The sequence below is a fragment of the Typopeltis vanoorti genome, chromosome 4 (assembly GCF_054136105.1).
Source record: "Typopeltis vanoorti isolate ZY-2024b chromosome 4, IOZ_Tvanoo_1.0, whole genome shotgun sequence".
NCBI lineage: Eukaryota > Metazoa > Arthropoda > Arachnida > Uropygi > Thelyphonidae > Typopeltis > Typopeltis vanoorti.
In genome coordinates, this window is record NC_143552.1 from 57432686 (window position 1) to 57452087 (window position 19402).

The window sequence follows — 19402 nt, forward strand, 5'->3', positions numbered from 1 at the left end:
ATTTCAAGCTACTTCAGGATGGTGTAATCACATCTGGGAACAGCAGACGAACCGGGATGGTTCTCCCAGTAATATTCGTGAGTGACGAAATCTGATAATACTCTCATGTTATCATTCGATACCAATTGAACATGAAGCTGCGGGAGTTTAGTAAAATTGATAAAATTATTCGACTATTTTGGTTGTTGACGGAAATAGGGAAGTATGTCTATAATTTGAGATTGAATGTTCGTGGCCTAACACGTGACAAAAATTCTCAATAACTGCTGTAGAAACGGAGAGAATCAGTGTAGTTCGATCTCCGATAACACAGCCCGTGCTTTGAAGACTTTACAGATGTTTACGACCAGCTGATCGCAGAAACATTTAAGTAATGAAAAATATGGTTTTTATTTATCTACGATATAAATTAATATATTTTAATATTGCACTACTAAGAGCAATATATAACAAAAAATAATGCATAGCATATTTTTGATGAATTAAGAGATTAAAATATTCAAATGGATAAATCGACATAGAAAATAAAGGCAATGCATTGGAATATTTGGTCACGTCACACGACCACCTTCAATATACAAAGGCAAGTAACTCAGAATGGAAAATTACTGAAACCTAATTAACTAGAACGATTAATTAACAATGAGTAATTCAACACATGCGATGGTATAATTGATGCTAAGCAAATCTGTCCCTGCTTTCAAATTAGAGTCCAATTAGATTAATGTTGAATGTTTTAATAATGAACGGCTTACGTACTAATTAAGTGCAGTCTGTTAACACTAATTATGTCTGGTAATTTATAGCATTTAAAATATAGTATACACATACTTAAAGTAATGGATGAACTTGTATTTTGACAACAGATTGTTTTTGTTTCATGTTGCGATGTTATTAACTTCAAATTTACACTTTGCATCAAAAACACAATCCGAAAGACAAGCGCCATCTATGCCAGTCCGCCTTGGTTAGCAATTACCGTATATGTCGGCGTATAGGACGAGGCCTAAATTTTAGGCTATTTTTAGGTTTTAAGCTCATGTCGGTTGTATAAGACGACCCCCCCCCCTCCAATTTCTTCTTTCTTGTATTAATGCAACGTTAGGTATTGTTGTTATATCCGTTACTTTTATGTCTATGCATATCCGTTATGTTTTTGCATAGCATAGATTTAGTATTTAAGCGAATTACACTATTTAAAAGTGATTAGCCCCAATTTTAATTATTAATTTTGCATTTTGTTTTAAATTTTAGGATTATTAAAACTGTTATCATTTAAAATCATGGAATCAGCAACAAAACTAAAAAAGCATGAAGCTCGATTTAAAATAAGGGTAATTGAAATGGCAAAGCAAACTAATAACTGTGCTGCTGCAAGAAAGTTTGACATAAACGAGAAGATGCTAAGAGAATGGAGGAAGAAAGAAGATATTTTAAAAAAATTGCCAAAGAAAAAATGTGCGATGAGAACGGGGATCACCCGATGGCCTCAACTTGAAAATCACGTTGCAAAATGGGCATTTATTCGAACAAAGGCAGAATGGTTATCTTGTTACTAGAAATATGATTAGAACATATGCTCTAAAATATGCATTTTAAAAGCACTAAAATGGTCAAGATTGAATCCGGATGAAAGTATAGAATTTCACGCTACTTCAGGATGGTGTAATCGTTTTATGAACAGACAAAATCTGGTAATACGACAAAAAACGAAAATTGCTCATAAACTACCAGCAGATCTTGACCACAAACTTAGCAGTTTCCATAAATTTATTATTCAGTTGAGACAAGAACATAAATTTCTATTGTCAAATATTGGCAGTATATCGATGAAACTCCTATGAGCTTTGATATGATAAACAATAAAATGTGGAGTCTAAAGGTAGTAAGAGTGTGCTAGTTCGAAGTACAGGTCATGAAAAAACAATATTTACGGTTGTGTTGTCATGTTTGGCTGATGGAACCAAGTTAAAACCAATGATAATCTTCAAACGTAAAACTAAACCTAAGATAAAATTTCCTTCAAGTGGTTTTGTACATTTTCACAAAAAAGGATGGATGGACGAAAATAGTGTGAAATTATGGATAAATAATGTGTGGAACACGCGACCAAGCGGTATAATGAAGAAACGCAGTTTATTAGTAGGGATATGTTTCGTAGTCATTTAACTGAGAATACTAACAGTCTTCTAGAAAAAAATAACACAAAAATCGTTGTTATACCAGGTGGTTTAACTTCTAAATTGCAACCACTAGACGTCTGCTTGAAGAAACTATTTAAAGATCACATGCGAGAAGAGTGGAATAATTGGATGTTGACTGGTGAAAAATCATTTACAAATGGTGGATCTATGCGCGCTGCATCACTTGATATATTGTGCAATTTTGTGATCAAAGCATGGAATAAAGTAAAAGTCTAGACTGTAATAAAATCATTTAAAAAGTATGGTATCTCTAATCTTATGGATGGTACGGAAGATGATCTGTTGTGGGACACTGATGACGATGAAATGAAATCAATTCATCCGATTCAAACTGGGATCCATATGACGATCATTTAAACAATGAATCTGAACTATTTTCAACAGATGAAGAAAATTAACATGAAAATTGAGGTTAATAATTATTATTTTTTAAGACATCTATTGTAATATTTTAAATAAATGTATGTAGCAAAAAATTAATCTGACATTTTTATAAACACCCTAATTTCTTATATAAGAATGTATTGTAACTACCAAAATGTTCATCCAAGAAATTAAGCTTCCCTTTTTATACTCATCGTATAAGACGACCCATGATTTCTGTAATATTTGAGTCGTCTTATACGCCGACAAATACGGTAAACATGAATCACAAACTTAGTATAAAAACAAGTCTTATTGAATTTAATGCCAATGAATACAACAAAAAAAAATGGATGTCAGTCAGAGATCGCTCCAAAATCACAAAAATACACAAACCCAATTCATCCCTAAGACCTATAGGAGATTCTCCATTCTATAAATTAGCAAAACAGCAAGTTCTCTTACCCATCCCCCCCCCTCATTGGTCATACCACTTCCTATATAAAAACTATCCATTTTAAAACTTTTATTGGGAATTTATCGCTAATTAATACAGATACTTTGGTTAGCTTTGATATCGCCTCGCTGTTCACCAATATTCCCTTGAATGATCGCTTATAAAGGAAGTTCTTCCTACTGATATTGTTGATCGTTTTCCTTTGCTATCTATTCTGGACATTTCTCTTTGAAGCACAAAATATACATAAACAAATAGAAGGTATCTCTATGGGTTCTCCCCCTCTCATCACCACCCTTGCCAATTTTTATGGAATATTTTGAAAAACAAGCTCTCGACTCAGTCCATCTCAAAGCTTCTATCTGGTTAACTTATGTGGATGATATGTTCTCCGCTTGGCTTCATGGCTCAGACACATTAGACTCTTTCCTCTCTCACCTGAATAGTCTTCACCATAGAATCCAGTTTATCATGAAACTATATCACAATCACAATATGGTATCATAGAAACACTGATCAATAAAGACTATAACCTTTGTTCCAGTGAGTCCTCTCTTACAGCAGAACTTAATCAAATACACCACACCTTCTTATCCAATGGATACAGTTCCCATAGTATCAAAATAATAATAATACATTCTTCCTCCAATTCATGACCTTCATTACTAAAATCAGAAAATGATTTTAGTAATGCTGTCGTCATCCTTTGTATCCGAATAACTTCATAAAAAATCGCTAGAATCTTAAAGAAAATACAATCCTATGCACGGCTTTCAAGCTCCACTGAAAGCTTGCTGCCCATACACGTTCTATTCAAGCTCATCCCCCCCCCCCTCTCCTCTCTCTATGTGCCTGGAAAATACTTGTATCAAGTGCCCTGTTCCTTCAGATTGGCCCACTATAGACAGACAGGCCAACTTTTAAGTGTAATCTGCAGCTGATCTCAGAAATCAACCTAATTAAAATAAATTTAGTTGCATTAAACTTTCCAAAATATGGGAACACTAATACTTCGAGATCCCAATTTACATCCGAGGCCAACAACAAGTGTCCACAGAGGGCGTCCTACCTAGTTAGGAGTAGTCTTTCGTCACGCGTTTTTACTTAGTTCTGTGTTGCCTTTGTTGTGTTACAAGTCTCATAATTGTACTCCTTAACGATGTCGCAGTGATCGAGACGAAATATTACTTTTTAATCCTTCCTCACCGCTGTTTCACTCAGTTTCATTTTTTTACTAAATTATATTTAGATGAAACTGCTTAAAACGTGCTGCAATTGGCCTACCAGTTTAATATATTTCGGTTTGCTTTATAGATTAGCAAATTAGCTGGCGAAGGTTTAATGTCATCCATTTGATTTCTTTTAAATCTTTCCATTTATTTGGTTTGCGACTTAACGAAAGGAAGAGAGCTAACGAGGCTTCAACAATTTTCATTATTCAGTCACTCCTGAGTGACTACTTCGATTTACCGTAAACGTTAAACTATTTCTTTTAATGTAGCATACGAAGCACACTTTCTCCGTTTTGTTTGTTTACCTTTGGGATAAACAGAGCGAAGTATTTTTCAAGAGGTTGAAGATGTAATGTCAAACTTACGTTTCAGAAATTTTACGATTGCATGACATAAATATGTAATGCTTTGATTATTTCTCAAGAAAATGCGCGCGTGTGAGTGTAGTAGTTTTGCACAGTACTTATGAAGTCAACAAAATTTACTTCAAAAACATACGATTACAAATAAGAATGTGATTAAGCAAATAATTATAAATAATCTGGAGATCTTACGTTTCTCTTAATATAGCCAGCTTTTACTTTAATCGGTAATAACGGCACGAAAAGTATCAGACTTTTAAATAAAATTTGTATTATTTATGATTTAAACATACTGTCGTAGAGGAAGAACATATTACAGTTTTTCCGAGTGGTCAAGAAGTGTTGGAAGTGAATTACTACAAATTCTCCAAGATTTTTTTTCAAAAACAGATTTTCTCCACCCCTTAAAAGTATATATTGTCAAGTTTATATTTCATAAATCACACACAGCATGCCACGAGTAACTCATTTGATTCTTTGCTATCTCTGACAGCTAAGTGAATGCAAAAGGAGATTGCATAAAGATGACACGCAAGAGAATGCGTGCCAACTATTTACTGTCAACATTTTGACAAAAAAAGCTATTTGAAATGTATTTCTCTATTACTAGGAGAGAAAATTAAAGCCGGAAACACAATTCTAAATTTATAGAAATAATTGATATTATTAAAACACTTTTTTTTGTTCTTCCAGATTACTCCAACCAGTCCCTTCTCCAAATGCAGCTCGGGAGACAGCCGAAAAAAGGTCAGAGGGAAAGTATTCATATTTCCCCCCGGAGAAAAAAGCGTTCGCAAGGTGACATTACAAACACCTTCTGAAAGTGAAGACAGGTTATCAGTCAAATTTGTGACGGCCTCGCCGCCAAGAGAATCGAAGATCGTTTGTCCAGCGCATCAATTCACATGTGCCTTTGCACCCCGTCGCTACAGCGAGGTGGCAGCGGAAGATGCCGTCTGTAGCATACAAATGAACGTGGACAGATCGAGTGAGGAATCCATCCTGAGAAGCGCCGAGAAAAGGGCTGATGTCACCCCTTACGACCATCCTGAATCCGGCGTCGACGTGTCCTCGTGCTCCGCATGTGCACCTGAGGTTTCCCAGGCGTTCGATCTTTACGGCGAAGAGCAATCCCCGGCACCCATAAACTCTGGCCACCACTTCCTGCCCAGGATGAGGAAATGGCGAGCGGTGTTACTAGGCAGACGTAAAATGACCTCAAACAAGCTTGTCCCCTCTGATATTTCCTCTCGCCTTCCCCCCACCTCAGCCTTATCGTATTCTGAACTTTCGAAAGGGATTCAATGGAGAAACAGCTCTCCGGATAAAAATAAGGCGAAGAGATTTAACTGTGATAAACTCTGTTCCTGTGGCTTTGCGGATTTTTTCACCTCCAAGAAATCCGCACTGTGGAACAACCACACAACGGACTCGGACAAAACAGAAAAGCTATCCAAGGAAGAATATCAAAGGACTACTAGCTACACACTACCTCAATTAACCATCAGTACTGAGGAAAGCTCCCCGAAACTTCATGACCTAAAAAGTAATGAACAATCCCCTGCCTGTGCCACGAAGTTGATTCCGGTGAATCTCCTGAAGAAACTGAATGTAAAGAACAGTCCTTAATCCTATTCTCTTTCCTCCCGTGCAACTGTATATAGGGAACACATGCTGCATATTCTTCCAGACGTTTCGTTATAAGTCATTTTCACTTAATGTTTGCTTTATTTTTGCACACGATTATTTTACTATACTCTAGATGCACTTACAAAAGTAATCAAATATTTAAATAGGTGGCTTTGAACGCATTAAATAAGTGCCATTTTAATTGGACACTGTTTAGCATGGCGATTTACGTCTGTATTGGTTGATGAACTATTGTGTAATATGGTGATTTCTGTATTTTTTTTTCAATTTCCCAATGAATCCACGTACGATGTTTGCATTATAAGAAGTAACATTATTTAGACCGGATCAAAAGTCCTTTTAAATGAACTTAATATCAAAACATGTCGTGTATTTAAGAGAAGAAAGGTTTGGTAGTTGGATTTGCTATTAGGCACGCTTTATAATCGAATCCGACTGAAGTTAATGCGCCGAGTCATTTGGATGTTACTGCTTTTACCTAAAGGACTAAACTCTGGCTTAAACATGCTAAACTAAATCCATGAAGCCCGAATGCGGTATATGCATTAGTTCTGAACTCTGGTAAGACAAACAAAAGATTAATCGTCAAGTGCTTTTCTAAAGGGGAAGGAAGAAGTGAAAGAAAGAAAGTGCGATGCTGACCATGATTGCGTTTCCTTGTTCTAGGAATAAGAACACAGCAGATTTGTCATTGAGAATACTTAAGGCTATTCCATTTTGATTTAAACTTGACCATAGAAGGAATTTGTTAAATACATTCTCAAGACTATTCTACTTTCTCTTGAAAGAATAAAAAAATGCTGTAGGAGGCAAGCATATGATGGTCATGTTTACAAACAGAAGAAAGTGGGAAGAAATGATTCAATGTTTGTGATAATTTACGAAGCGCAAAAACAATTAAAAAAAACTGCAAACCAACAACATTAATTTGGCATTTGCGCATGGCAGTCATCTACTTTCTGCTTGGGACTTCGTGATGGATAATGTTGAATACGATACTCCAGTAATCCTGGCCTTTCTACACCGGAAGTTATGTCCAGAAAGGCTCCGATTACTAATGAGACTGATTTTCGAGTCTCACGCAAGCCGTATATTTGGATATATGTTTAGCCATTGCTCGATTAGCAAGTCGTTTGCTGTTAACACTACTGATATTGTAGATAAACAGTCGGAGTGGGATGTATTAATGGAATCTTCTTCGTCGTGAAAATCAAACTCCTTTCCCTTAGAGGAATTCACTTATTGTTCCTGCAGTGTTGGAAGCCAGTGGATTGCGGTTTCGCATAATTGTTGATGATTGGAAGTGCGGGATTCGAGAACTTCCTGTTCGTTACAAAAAATGTTACTAAATCCATGTTGATCTATCGTGTTAAAATATGGCAAAGATGGAAAAATAAAAACTAAGTGTGTTTAAAATAATTCTTCGCTGTTTTAAACCAAATTGATATATTTGATACAGAGTTTATCTTTTCAAGCAATGGTTAATTTCCTTTTCACTCTGAAGAATAAACATATTATGGAATTTGTTGGCTTTGGTTTGTTCCGTATAATTCAGAGAAACGTCATCACAATATCCACAAATATTAATGCTTATGACAAGCTTCGCACTTGCGTACACTATTGGTAGAAGATGAGAATATCAAAAATGACCATTCTTTATTCTCTATATTTTGTAAACAAATAAGATCTAGATAATAGCGACTACCTCTTATATACTTTTATAACCAAAACATAAGTATAGAATATAACTAATAAAAGAAGCCAGCACAAAGTTCTTCCATTCCAGATTTAAAGTAATAAAACGCTCGTTCATAATAATAGTTAATTTTTTAAAGGAAAATAAATATTTAAAAAATATTCATCTTTAAATTAAATATCGACATATGTACACTCACGCACATATTATAAGGATATTCCGATAATTAACTTAGTGGTTTCATAGTCGGAAGAATGCTAAAAGCTAAATCAGATCTGGTTTCGAATCTTGATAACGACTTTTCAACTGACCGAGAATAAGAATAACCGAGTTTCTTGGAGGAGAACCTCTCATGTAGGTAGCAAGGTGTTTTCCTCCAAGAAACTCGGTTATTCTTGATACAAAAACGATCCATTTAAATATATACCGCTGAGAGACAATCTGCTTCAAAAGTCCACGTGGTACATTATGGGCCTATTGCTTAAACGTAATGAAAGATGATGGGAGCTGATGGATAGTGGATTGAAAAGTACAGATCTAAAACCCTACACTAATATAGAAACTGGTGAAGTTAACATTGCTCTGAGGGTGTCCCACGTTTAAATACGTTTTTGACTGATAGGCGTATCAAGATGCAAGTTTTCCCCGGTAAGCATGACTGACTACCCATGGAAAACTGACCTGCAGGGAAGTGCATATGATCTTTAATCAGTGCAATGTATATATGATCTTTGTTTTAATTACACGAGAATAAAGAGAGTGCATTGTTCCTTACTTCTAGTTGCCCGTTCTCTGGGTTGCATAATATGCAAGATGAATAACCAGAGATTACGGATAGAAAACACCTACCAATGAGATCATGTAACTTGTTTGCAATTGAAAAAGCCCTTTTGAAGGTTCCTCTAGCTCTGCGACAGGATCGAACTCAGCTGGTTCATCACTGTTGCAGAGATACAGGAACCTTCGTAGCGGATGAATGAAGGCGAACCTAGTGTCCGTAATATGATTACGACTTTGCTAATGTAAGCTCCTAACAGAATAAAGCCTCTGTATTTTCAAATAATTAATCTGTCGATTGTTATTTATCATAAATTTCAAGAAATAAATTTGTATCCGTATTTCAATGAATGCATGCAGTTGTGATGGGAGTGAACAAAATGAAATGCTTTATACTGGAAAAACAAAGAAAGATGAAAGATTAAGTGCAAATTATGAATGCCAAAAAAATTACTAATCAGCCAAATAAGCCATCACTGAACGAACAAAACATTCACTTAAAATATGATGTTCTTTGTCTGAAGTGCTCGGCAAGACAGGTTGATATGTTATTTCCTTAATTGATTCATTGAACTGTCTGAGGAGGAAGTAGGGGATTCAGAAAATTAACACCAATGAGTAATTCCTCCCATTCAAAGTGGCTTGCTCGTATCCACCTTAAAACGGATGGATTTCATTTTCCTTCGTTCATTATACCACAGCAACTCGTTGGGGGAGGGGGGGTTATGAAATCGGAATACTCGTTTACGCTTTTCTCATTAAAAATCTTCCTTTGGCGCTGTCTGATTGTCAAAAGTAATTGACTTTTTTGCATGCATGCAAACCACCTTCTTTGTCGGGGCTTTGAGTTGGAAAGTTTCCTATATTAAAAGTGCTGCTGTCTGAAAGATAAGATGAACTCAGAATTAATCTTTCTTGGTGCACTGAGCTGCGCCAGAATGGAAATTGCCTTGAGTAGGTAGTTTTCTATTTTAAGATAACAAACGCTGAGTAAATCGTGCATTAATTCTAAACGTGAACAGAAATTCTTCTATTGAATTATGTATTAAACAGGATTGTTAATATCATCCAGAAAGACTCGAAGTTATTGAAGCGAAAAGAATAGCAAAGCCGTGGTGAAGTCTGACTAATTAATTTTTCCTCATTTTTTTAAATTGCTGCCGCGTAAAATTAATCTAAACACCCACAGACTCCCAGTTGGTGGTTAGATTAGCTAAGAAGGCACCTCAGATCTGCATATATCGTGAGCATCATTGTAAATGGAGGGAATCACTTGGAGTTGTTAGCGAATAAGCAGCAAAAGATTCGGTTTGCGTTCAGTTATATGAAGTCAAAGTTCTTGTGAGATTAAGATAGAAAAAAAAATTTCGTTTATTCCATAAGATCGTTTTGTTTGCTTCAGAAGAGTATGACGTAACATTTTCATTTCAATAACAAGATCTGATTACATGATAAAGTATGTTTCATCAATCAATAAATGAGATACTCTGTGCGCGATGCATGCTATTATTTTCATACGCTTTTTCTTCGCTTCCAACTTATACAAATTTGAAGCGAAGAAAAATTGAATTTGAAATCTAATGCCATTTTCCATTATGTTGATTTTTGTTTTTGTAGTAAATAAAAAGAATTAGCAACTTAATTTCGTTGCTAATTCTCGTAAAATTGCTCGTAATAGAAATAAATTTTATTATACAAGTTAAAATAAATACGACAACTAAAATCCACTAGTAGTTGATATTGTACTGGTAGACTAGCGGAAAAACATTCGCCATCACTATTGCAGAGAAGACGTGTCGTCAATACACAAATTGCCCGGAGAACAAAGTTCACTGCGTCCTACTGAATAATCCTTACCTACACACCTGTGTGCACTGTTACTATGGAAACCGATCTAAATATTCTAGATGGGTAATTTCATTGCCTTCAGGATAGTTCATATTTTATAACAGCTTCATTTTTTCCCGAACAACATAACACAAAATTCCAATTTATTTCCATATGGCAAACATCTTTCTACACAATACCGCTTCGTGTTTGCATAACTGAATTAATTCATCGGGGCCCATCTGTCATATTACAATGTTTAATAATAAAATAATGTATTATTGAACCAAATAACTCATAAATATTAATATTCTCAAAGAATTTGAAAATATGTTTATAAATTTCAATTCGTTTTAGATTGTATAAATAATACAGCGAAATATTGAAAAGTGTCAAATTTTGTCTATGGAGATGTAGAAAACCTTTTTCCCCCCTAAAAACGAACATCACTTTTCTCCTGTGTACGATGAAATTACACAGTTCAAACAACAGGTATAAGCAGGTAAGAGAAGGCGTCTTACCAATTTAAAAGAAATATTTTAGAGCAAAACCGCATTTCGTAGATAACTTCGTTGTATCTTTTATTATAGAAAGTGTAAACGAGAATGATTATTACAGCGATGAAATACGCTGGTGTTTATAATGATCAACTAATGTACTTAGAACTTCCGTGACATAATTAAGATGTAACGATAATTAATCTTAAAAGAAATTACTTTTCTCAACGGACTGCTGATTGCTGTACGAATTTGGAAAACATCTATCAGATTAATTTTCGGTTAGGCCTTAAGTTTCCCACTTTAATGTCTTTGAAATCATTTTTACTTACCTAGGTGTTCGAGTTTTTCAGTTTACAAAATAATTAAGAAAACGGTGTTCTCTTTTAAGTGAAGCTCAGTTACAAGGGCACAACGCCTGCTAAAATGATTAACTCTACTGCAACGTGTATAAAAAATCGTCATACTTCTCTACTTCGATCATATATTTACCTAATAACGATACGTAGTAATTTGTCAATGTGACTTATAAATGACTGAACAACTATGGTATTTGCATTCCATGAAGTAGGCTATCCAACAGGGACGACAGCAGCGACTAAGCACCACCATTTCTTCTAATCAGCAAATCAAACCCAAGAATGACAAAACTTGAACAGTCCTAATAGTAGACATAGCGTAAGTAAATTACAATTTCGCTTAGGCAATAATTTAAACAAAACTAATTCTGTTACATCAGAACATTAATTTTTCTATTTTGAATAAGAACTGTCGCTAAGTATTTCTGAAGTATTTTATCTCAGACATTCGCATCCTGGATTATCCAGCTTCAAGGAGTAATGACAGTCTATGCTCTCTCCGCTTCCAATTTCCTGTCGGATTATGAGCTGCACATGGAGTGCTTGCGTTCGCCAGGTAATTTGCTTTACTTCTCTCCTAATACTCCAGTACTCGGTCAGAAGAATAAGCCTTCCACCTGAGCAAGTTAATGCAGCTTCAAAGTCACACGGAGTACTGGCAATGTCGTGATGTATGATGTAAAACAATTGCGTCCGCATCATGACTGACATCAACTTCCGTCTTTAGATGCGTGTCGCCGAAAATGAAAGTGACAATATTGTCATCTTTAAAAGCTGTTCCTGACAACGAACGAGAAACAGCTGTCTCGGATCGTTCTGCTAGCACCGGTTTACGACAGTCGAGAGGGAACGAAAACTTCGTGTCATATCTCGATCAGTTCAACTTCTGTTGAAGCGTTTGAGAATAGTTCTGAGATCAATCGCTAAACATCTTCAGTTCTCGAACTTCACTTATCATTACTAATTAGAATATTATTAGCATAAATGTGCCTGTTAATGACCGGTCTAAAATGTTAACTTTCTCACAAGGCTCACTTAAAAATCTCAGGATCAATAAATCTCTCGACTTTGTAATTATCGGTTGATATTATTTCATAAATATAAAACTGTCACAATAATTAGACGACTTATTTCAGTGTCGATCTGATTACAGTTCACTATCATTCCACAATAACCAAAGTGGCACGTAAATGATTGCTTAAGATTATCATTCAACTTTTTGTTGAGAAGGACGCTTTCTGAGCGTGTTATCCGAGATCAACATTCATCGACAATCTTTCTGTAATGACGCACTACAGAAAAATTTCAAACATCATTGGATTTTCTGATATTTTACTGAGTGTTAAAAGGAATTTTTCAATTTACAGAAGTGTGCGGTGTGCCTGAACTAGGTTGTGTTTAGGATCCATATCAGTTTGGTAAAAGACTAATTATGTTTAAGGTTGCGTTTTCTCTTCGTATTATTTAACGGTAAACTGTGTGTGTGTGCGCACGCGCGTTAAGTATATTCCCTACTTTTTATAAAAAGCAGTCTATTCCCAAATGTTTTTAGCTTAATTAGTTCTTCGTCCTGTTCTTAAATGGATTGATGAGCTTGGAACTGTATCATTTATATTTGTGTTTAAATAAACGGCGATATTTTATTCTTCGTTTTCGTGCAAAAAAAAAAACTTAATTGCGAGCGGTTGTAATAACTATCAAGTTGGGTTTCCCCTCTTTGGTACAGTTGTCTGATCAGTTAATCGGATTGAAACATACCTTCAATTTTGTCCCTATTAATGCTTTCATTATGTGTGTGTGTATATCTAATTATATATACTTATCTACTGGAGTTCCCATCAGCACGATATTTAATGAAGGATTAATCGTATTTCTACAAACATTTGAACGTGCATTAACTCATTAAGAGTTCATGATAAGAAACCAAATTTATGTAAGATATGTTTATAAGAAATGAACTCCTTAAATTTCCGAGGAATGCCAGTAAATCTATTTTTAATGCATAGGTTTATTATTTAAACATGTTGATAGCGTCAGAGGCAGGAATATATAAGGAGCGTTTTAATATGCATACCTGAATAGCACGTTCTGTTATAGAAATAACTAAACAGCTGGTTCATTATTGTCCATCATCTGAATATCGCAAACTTTCGTCAAGATTTATGAGATCATGCGCAACTGGTAAAAACATGCGACCTATTATTAATTCACAGTGTGCGTTATTTTCTATTTATATAGAGAAATTCATCTTTCAAAATAAAGACACTTGACTATTCGAAATCTGACTTAAAGAGAATTGATGTCTAGGTATATAAAATATTACGCGGATTAACTATAATACTCTCAGTTTCTATAATAATCTTCACTCCCACCTAAAGCTTTTCTTCGTTAGTGCCGTAATTATGACAAAAGTGTTTTAAGAACAAAAACCAACATATTTCCTAAATTATGAAAAATGTGTTTAACAAACATTTCCTTCTTATTTAGAAATGTTGGCGTAGCTCGATTTGAAACAAAATTTACCAGCATTAAAAAAAAAAACACTCTTATAATGGGAATGTTCTTGGGTTAAAATACATTTCAGTTCAAGAAATAGAAACTAGTAACATAGAAATACTGCATATAATTAAAAACGTAGGCTAAAGTCCATTCTCCATGTTCTCCCTCCAAACTTATGGCCCGTCTTGTTTTCGCCATGTTCGCTGGCAATTTGACTACCACCACTAACCATCTTTTAATTTCTCTTACTTTTGTTTTACACTATAAGTACGTAGTATTTTATGCAGTAACGTTTAATCTACTCTATATTATGAAATGATAAGCTCAAATTGGCAACGGATGTGACGTCAGCTTGAAACGGATGTAGGCTGTAACGTTTTTATCAAGTTATTTGAAACGTTTTGAAACTCAGAGGCTACCCTGAGTATCGAGTTTTCAAAATTCGAGTCATCGGAATTCAAGGAGAACCGGCCTACCAGTTCGGAACGCGGGGGTTGGGCGCCATAGGTGTCAGGGGGCGGAGCCCCCCTAGTTTGTATATAAAAATACAAATAAAAATCATAGTTGCAACAGTGCATTCATTCATCATTCAAATTCGACGCATAGTTGAAGAGAACTGGAAGAGCATTGGCATTATGAGGCTATCACTGAAAAACAGTACAAAATTTCCTAAATGGTGGATTTTTACGAGAAATTTAAATGTTTTATTTCTTTACAAATCTTTTCTTCATATATTTAAACTTTTATTTTTTTCCTTTACGCCTGAACAGAGAGTCATTCTGAAGCAGTGTCAGTAGAATGCTTTTAAATTCTCCTTATGCTGTACTGTAACGGTTTAATATAGTCCCCTGTAAAGGATGCTTTGTGGTATTACATCTCTTTACGCAGAGAAGCGCATAAATGTACAACAGTGTTCAAACCCTCATGAGTTTATTTTATTTTTTCAATACTTATACCATCATTCAATGCTGAAATAAGTATCATTTTCTTTCTTCCTTTTAGAAGCCTCTGTCACATTCTTAAATATTTCCTTGCAATAGAAATGTCAGATAAGTAAGGCTCGTAGGTTTAAAAATAGAAGTTTCTTGTTCCATAGAAGCAGCAAATGTGTAGAAAAGCTGTTACTTTTACAACAAAACTAGTTAATTTTAAGCACTGTATTTAATCATCCTTAAGATTCTTCTCGCTATAATGCCGTACAAAGTTTTTATTAGAATGAATATCTTCATGGATTTGGATCCAAAGAGAAGCTGGGCCTCAATAGCATTGCATGTTTCTACCTCAGATGTTTTGCATTTTAAAGAATCGATGCATGCTTGCTGATCAAGTTTAGTTATACGTGCACAAAACATTTTTTCCCCTTTTCGTACGTGCTACAAATATTAACTTTTAGATGACATACCTCAGATTCAGAAATTAATGAAGTGATCATATTGGTAAAGTAATAGTTCATGGTTTGAGAGAGCTTTGTGGGATACTTATAAGTATCAATGCAGTTACTGGGGCTGAAACTTTCTATAGATCCAAGAGTAAATATCCAATTTATGTTTAAACAATAGACAATAGTTTATTTTTTCCCTTATGAATGTAGAGCCTCCGTCGTAATATAAATAACTAGTATTTTGATTCCGCAAACTGTTTATTTTTATTCCTACGTCACAGTTGAGAATTAATACTTCGAAATTTTTAAACAATAAAAAATTTCCCTATATTAATGTTTCTTCAAAAAAATAAACAACACAAAGGCGAACAACATAATTTCTGTCCCAATTCGATGAAAAATAATGACAAACTCCTCGGCAGTAAAAATTCGCAGAACTTTATCGAAACAGTAATCCCCATTTATACTATAAGTACGTAGTATTTTATGCAGTAATGTTTAATCTACTCTATAGTATAAAATGATAAGCTCAAATTGGCAACGGATGTGACGTCGGCTTGAAACGGATGTAGGCTGTAACGTTTTTGTCAAGTTATTTGAAACGTTTTGAAACTCAGGGGCTACCCTGAGTGTCGAGTCTTCGAAATTCGAGTCATCGGAATTCAAGGAGAACCGGCCTACCAGTCCGGAACACGGGGGGGGGGGGCATAAAACCATACTGAAAAAAATACACAAAATTAAAAAATACACTGATTGGGTAACTAGCAGATTATTTACTATTCTTAAATATAAATTTCAAAAATAATATTTCCAGGAAATATAGAGATTGAAGTTTCAACACCACTTTCACGTGTGTTCCATATTTCGAGTGCAGTTGATCCAACCATGGGGACAATAAAATCTCTCTCTAGTCTCATAGTTTCTGAGTAGTGAGGAGAAAAATTGTGTTTCTAAAATTCAAATCTTTCATTAATGTGATTAGAATGATCTTACACCTCCAACATAGTTTTTTTTCCAGAATCCTCCTTTTTAAGTCCCGAAAATCTGCCTGTCAATAACTTATTCCACTATAGTTCCAATTCCGAAATTCAGACTTACGTCTTCATAACTTCTAAACTTACAAAAATTATCAAAATCTTAAATACTCAACTTTGATATCAAGATTCATGTGAACCTTTTTTTAAAAAAAGGTGCTATTGTTATTCCAGTTTTTTTATGTTGACCCAATATACGAGAGGTCGTAGGACCTACCAGCAAATTAGTGTCCTGTGTAGGGTGCAGATGAAGAGTTGTAGGTTGTAGTTGTTTGGGAATACTTCATGAGGAAGATTGTTCCAGAGACAGAGGTGGATGGAATAAAAAAGGATGAACAGAAGCAGGTTCGGTGTGTTTGCAGTTGCACAGTAAACATATGCTGGGCCGCTGCAACTCTTGTAGTAACAGGTGCAACAGAAAGTGGAGGAATGATGTTTGCCAATTCACTGGAGCAGTGACCCCAGAAGAGAGACTGTGCTGAAACACTGCGCCAGTGAGATAAAGAATGAAGTGAGTCTGCAAGAGAGGGATCATTTATGAGCCTAACTGCATGCCTCTGGATGGTGTTAAGGATTTTAAGGGAAGTTTTAGGTGCACCACCCTAAACATGTGAGCAGTATTCTAAATATGGACGGATTTGAGATTATATATAGTTAATGGCTGGTTTGGTGTAAAATGGGCTCTTGAATGAAAGAGAATGATAAGTTTCCTGTATAATGGGGAGGCTATTGATGTGATGTGTTTATTATTATTACTTGACATCTCCAGGGAGTCCAAAGACTCATCGAGGGAGGGCATTTACTCTACAACTCTCTATCTCCACCAACTACAACGAACCACAACTACACAGACGCCATAAACCGCCCACCACTAACACTAGTATTTTCACAGACAATCGCAACCATCCAAGCCCACGGCAGGATTCGAATCCACAGCCTTTTGGCTAGAGAGCGGATATGATAACCACTCGGCCAACCATGTCGGCGGGAGAGACTGGAGGTAAACGTTAGTCCAAGCAGAGAGAGAAATCTGATCTTGTCTGGTGATTTGAGTATTATTGAGGGTAAGAGTAGGCGAGCTGAGATCTCTTAAGAAAGAAAAGACAAGACTGTTTTTTGAGGTGGCATTGAACGTGACAAGGTTGTCCTCACCCAACTGAATAGAATTGGATTTAGAATACGATTTCTATTTAACGATTATCCTGCCTAGTGTGTGTGTGTGTGTGTGTGTGTGTGTGTGTGTGTGTGTGTGTGTGTATATATATATAATGTATTTAATGGGAAACTTAAGCTGTGACAAAATGTTCAAGGTATAAATAAACTTCTCTCCAACCATAAATAGGGGAAATTACTACTGAAAACTTTTGATTAGTGTACAAAATCCGTACTGCATTAGGTGATATCAACCATTGTTTTTTTCCCTTCTGCAACATTGATTAATATTGATTATAGCTGAACGTAAATTAACAAAATTATCTTACAGAATTACAAATTACTGTGTTTTAAAACTTGCCTAAATATTAAACAAATTCATGAGCAAAGGAATACATCAACGGTTTGTTCACTTTCCACTAACAGGTTTAAAATCTACCAGTTTCCCCTCCCTGCAAAATAAACTGGTGTGGAGTGAATATGTAATGAGCACGGAAATCGACTAGTGCACTACGTGGGTCTTTTCAAATTATATTCTGATACAAAACGTCATTTTATCTTTTGAAGGGGAAAAAAAGCATTTCTTATTTCATATAATATGTTTAGAAGATTTAACTTCCTTGGCAATAAGCGATTTTAGAACACTTCAGGATAAAATGTCTCTCAAAGTAACTAAATTTCAGTTTAATGTGATGCGATAACCAGGGTTCCAAAATCATGGCAAATCTCAAGGAAACACTTCTAAGAAACTTGGATTACAGGAAGAAGTAGAGCAATCAGTCATCCCTCCTGTAGCGAGAGTGCAGAAAACACGTTCTGTGCTCGCAGTCTAACGAGGCTATTTTTCAATGTCTGTGCTCTTCGGTCACGCACTGTCCTTGGAATACGAAATTCTGATAGGCGTTGCAAAGAGGGGAGACACTCATCCCTCTACTTATAATGAATACGATTCCATCGAAGAAAGTAGCGTAAGAAAATAAATCTTTAAATATCTTTAAAAAAAACAGAAATAACGTAATGATATAGGCTTATTTTCTTTCGTTCCCTTCTTTCTCCTATTTTGTGTAGATAGTATGAAAAAAATCAGTTCATAAATGTGAGACTTTTGTGAGCCATTCCAATGGGGTAATTTTTTTTAGACTGATATTACTTTAAAAATCAAATATACTCGTTGAGGACCTTCAGTTCTTAGTGTGAGAGGTCTACAGTTTGTTTTAAGAAAAATAACATCTATTTATATCTCAGTACTATTTCGTATAACCGGAAGTCAGAAGTTTCGCCGAACTCGGATGTGTTCAACTTGGAGAAACTAATGGATCACCATAGGTTAATCCATTCGTTTCTTGTAGATGACTCAATGCAGGTTTGTTCCTGCGAACACTTTCGCTACTGAAAAAAAAAAAGGTTGCAGTATATTCAGCAAGTGTTCGTCAAAAATCGTTCTGGGCATCTACTTTTACGGAATATTTGAACCTTCCACAGAATTCTATCGGTTCCGTTTCTATCTATGGGCATGCTTTATTTAGAAGTGGTGGGGGAGTGTAAGAATAACAGTGCCTTTAGTACATTAACATTAAATAATAAACAAATAAAAGATCAGATACATTAGGAAGTGACGCACCGTAGAAAGAAAAGAAAGACAGGTTAATTTTCAAAGTACCATGCATTAATTAATTGACATCCAGTATACTCGTATGTATTAGTAAGTATAAACTCTGAACTTGAATAATATTTTAATACAGAAATCTTGCTAATATACTGAAGTATATTAGCACGAACAGCCCCTTAACGTTTCATATTATGTGATTTATTTTTATTTGTCGCTTCCTATTTCGAAGTATCCTTCACAGAATTTCCACCTACCTGAACTACCTTTGGACAAGGACAGAAATAATTGTTGACGTCCAAATGG

General features: G+C 35.2%; 1 protein-coding gene across 1 annotated transcript in view; it reads left to right on the forward strand.

Annotated features, from left to right (window-relative positions):
• Positions 1-6247, forward strand: part of LOC150107329 (guanylate cyclase soluble subunit beta-1-like) — a 66961-nt gene extending 60714 nt beyond the window's left edge. Inside the window, exon 8 of the mRNA XM_090391794.1 lies at positions 5312-6247. Within this exon, the coding sequence (XP_090247920.1) occupies positions 5312-6247 (936 nt within the window). The remainder of the gene's footprint in view (positions 1-5311) is intronic.
• Positions 6248-19402: the final 13155 nt, after the last annotated feature.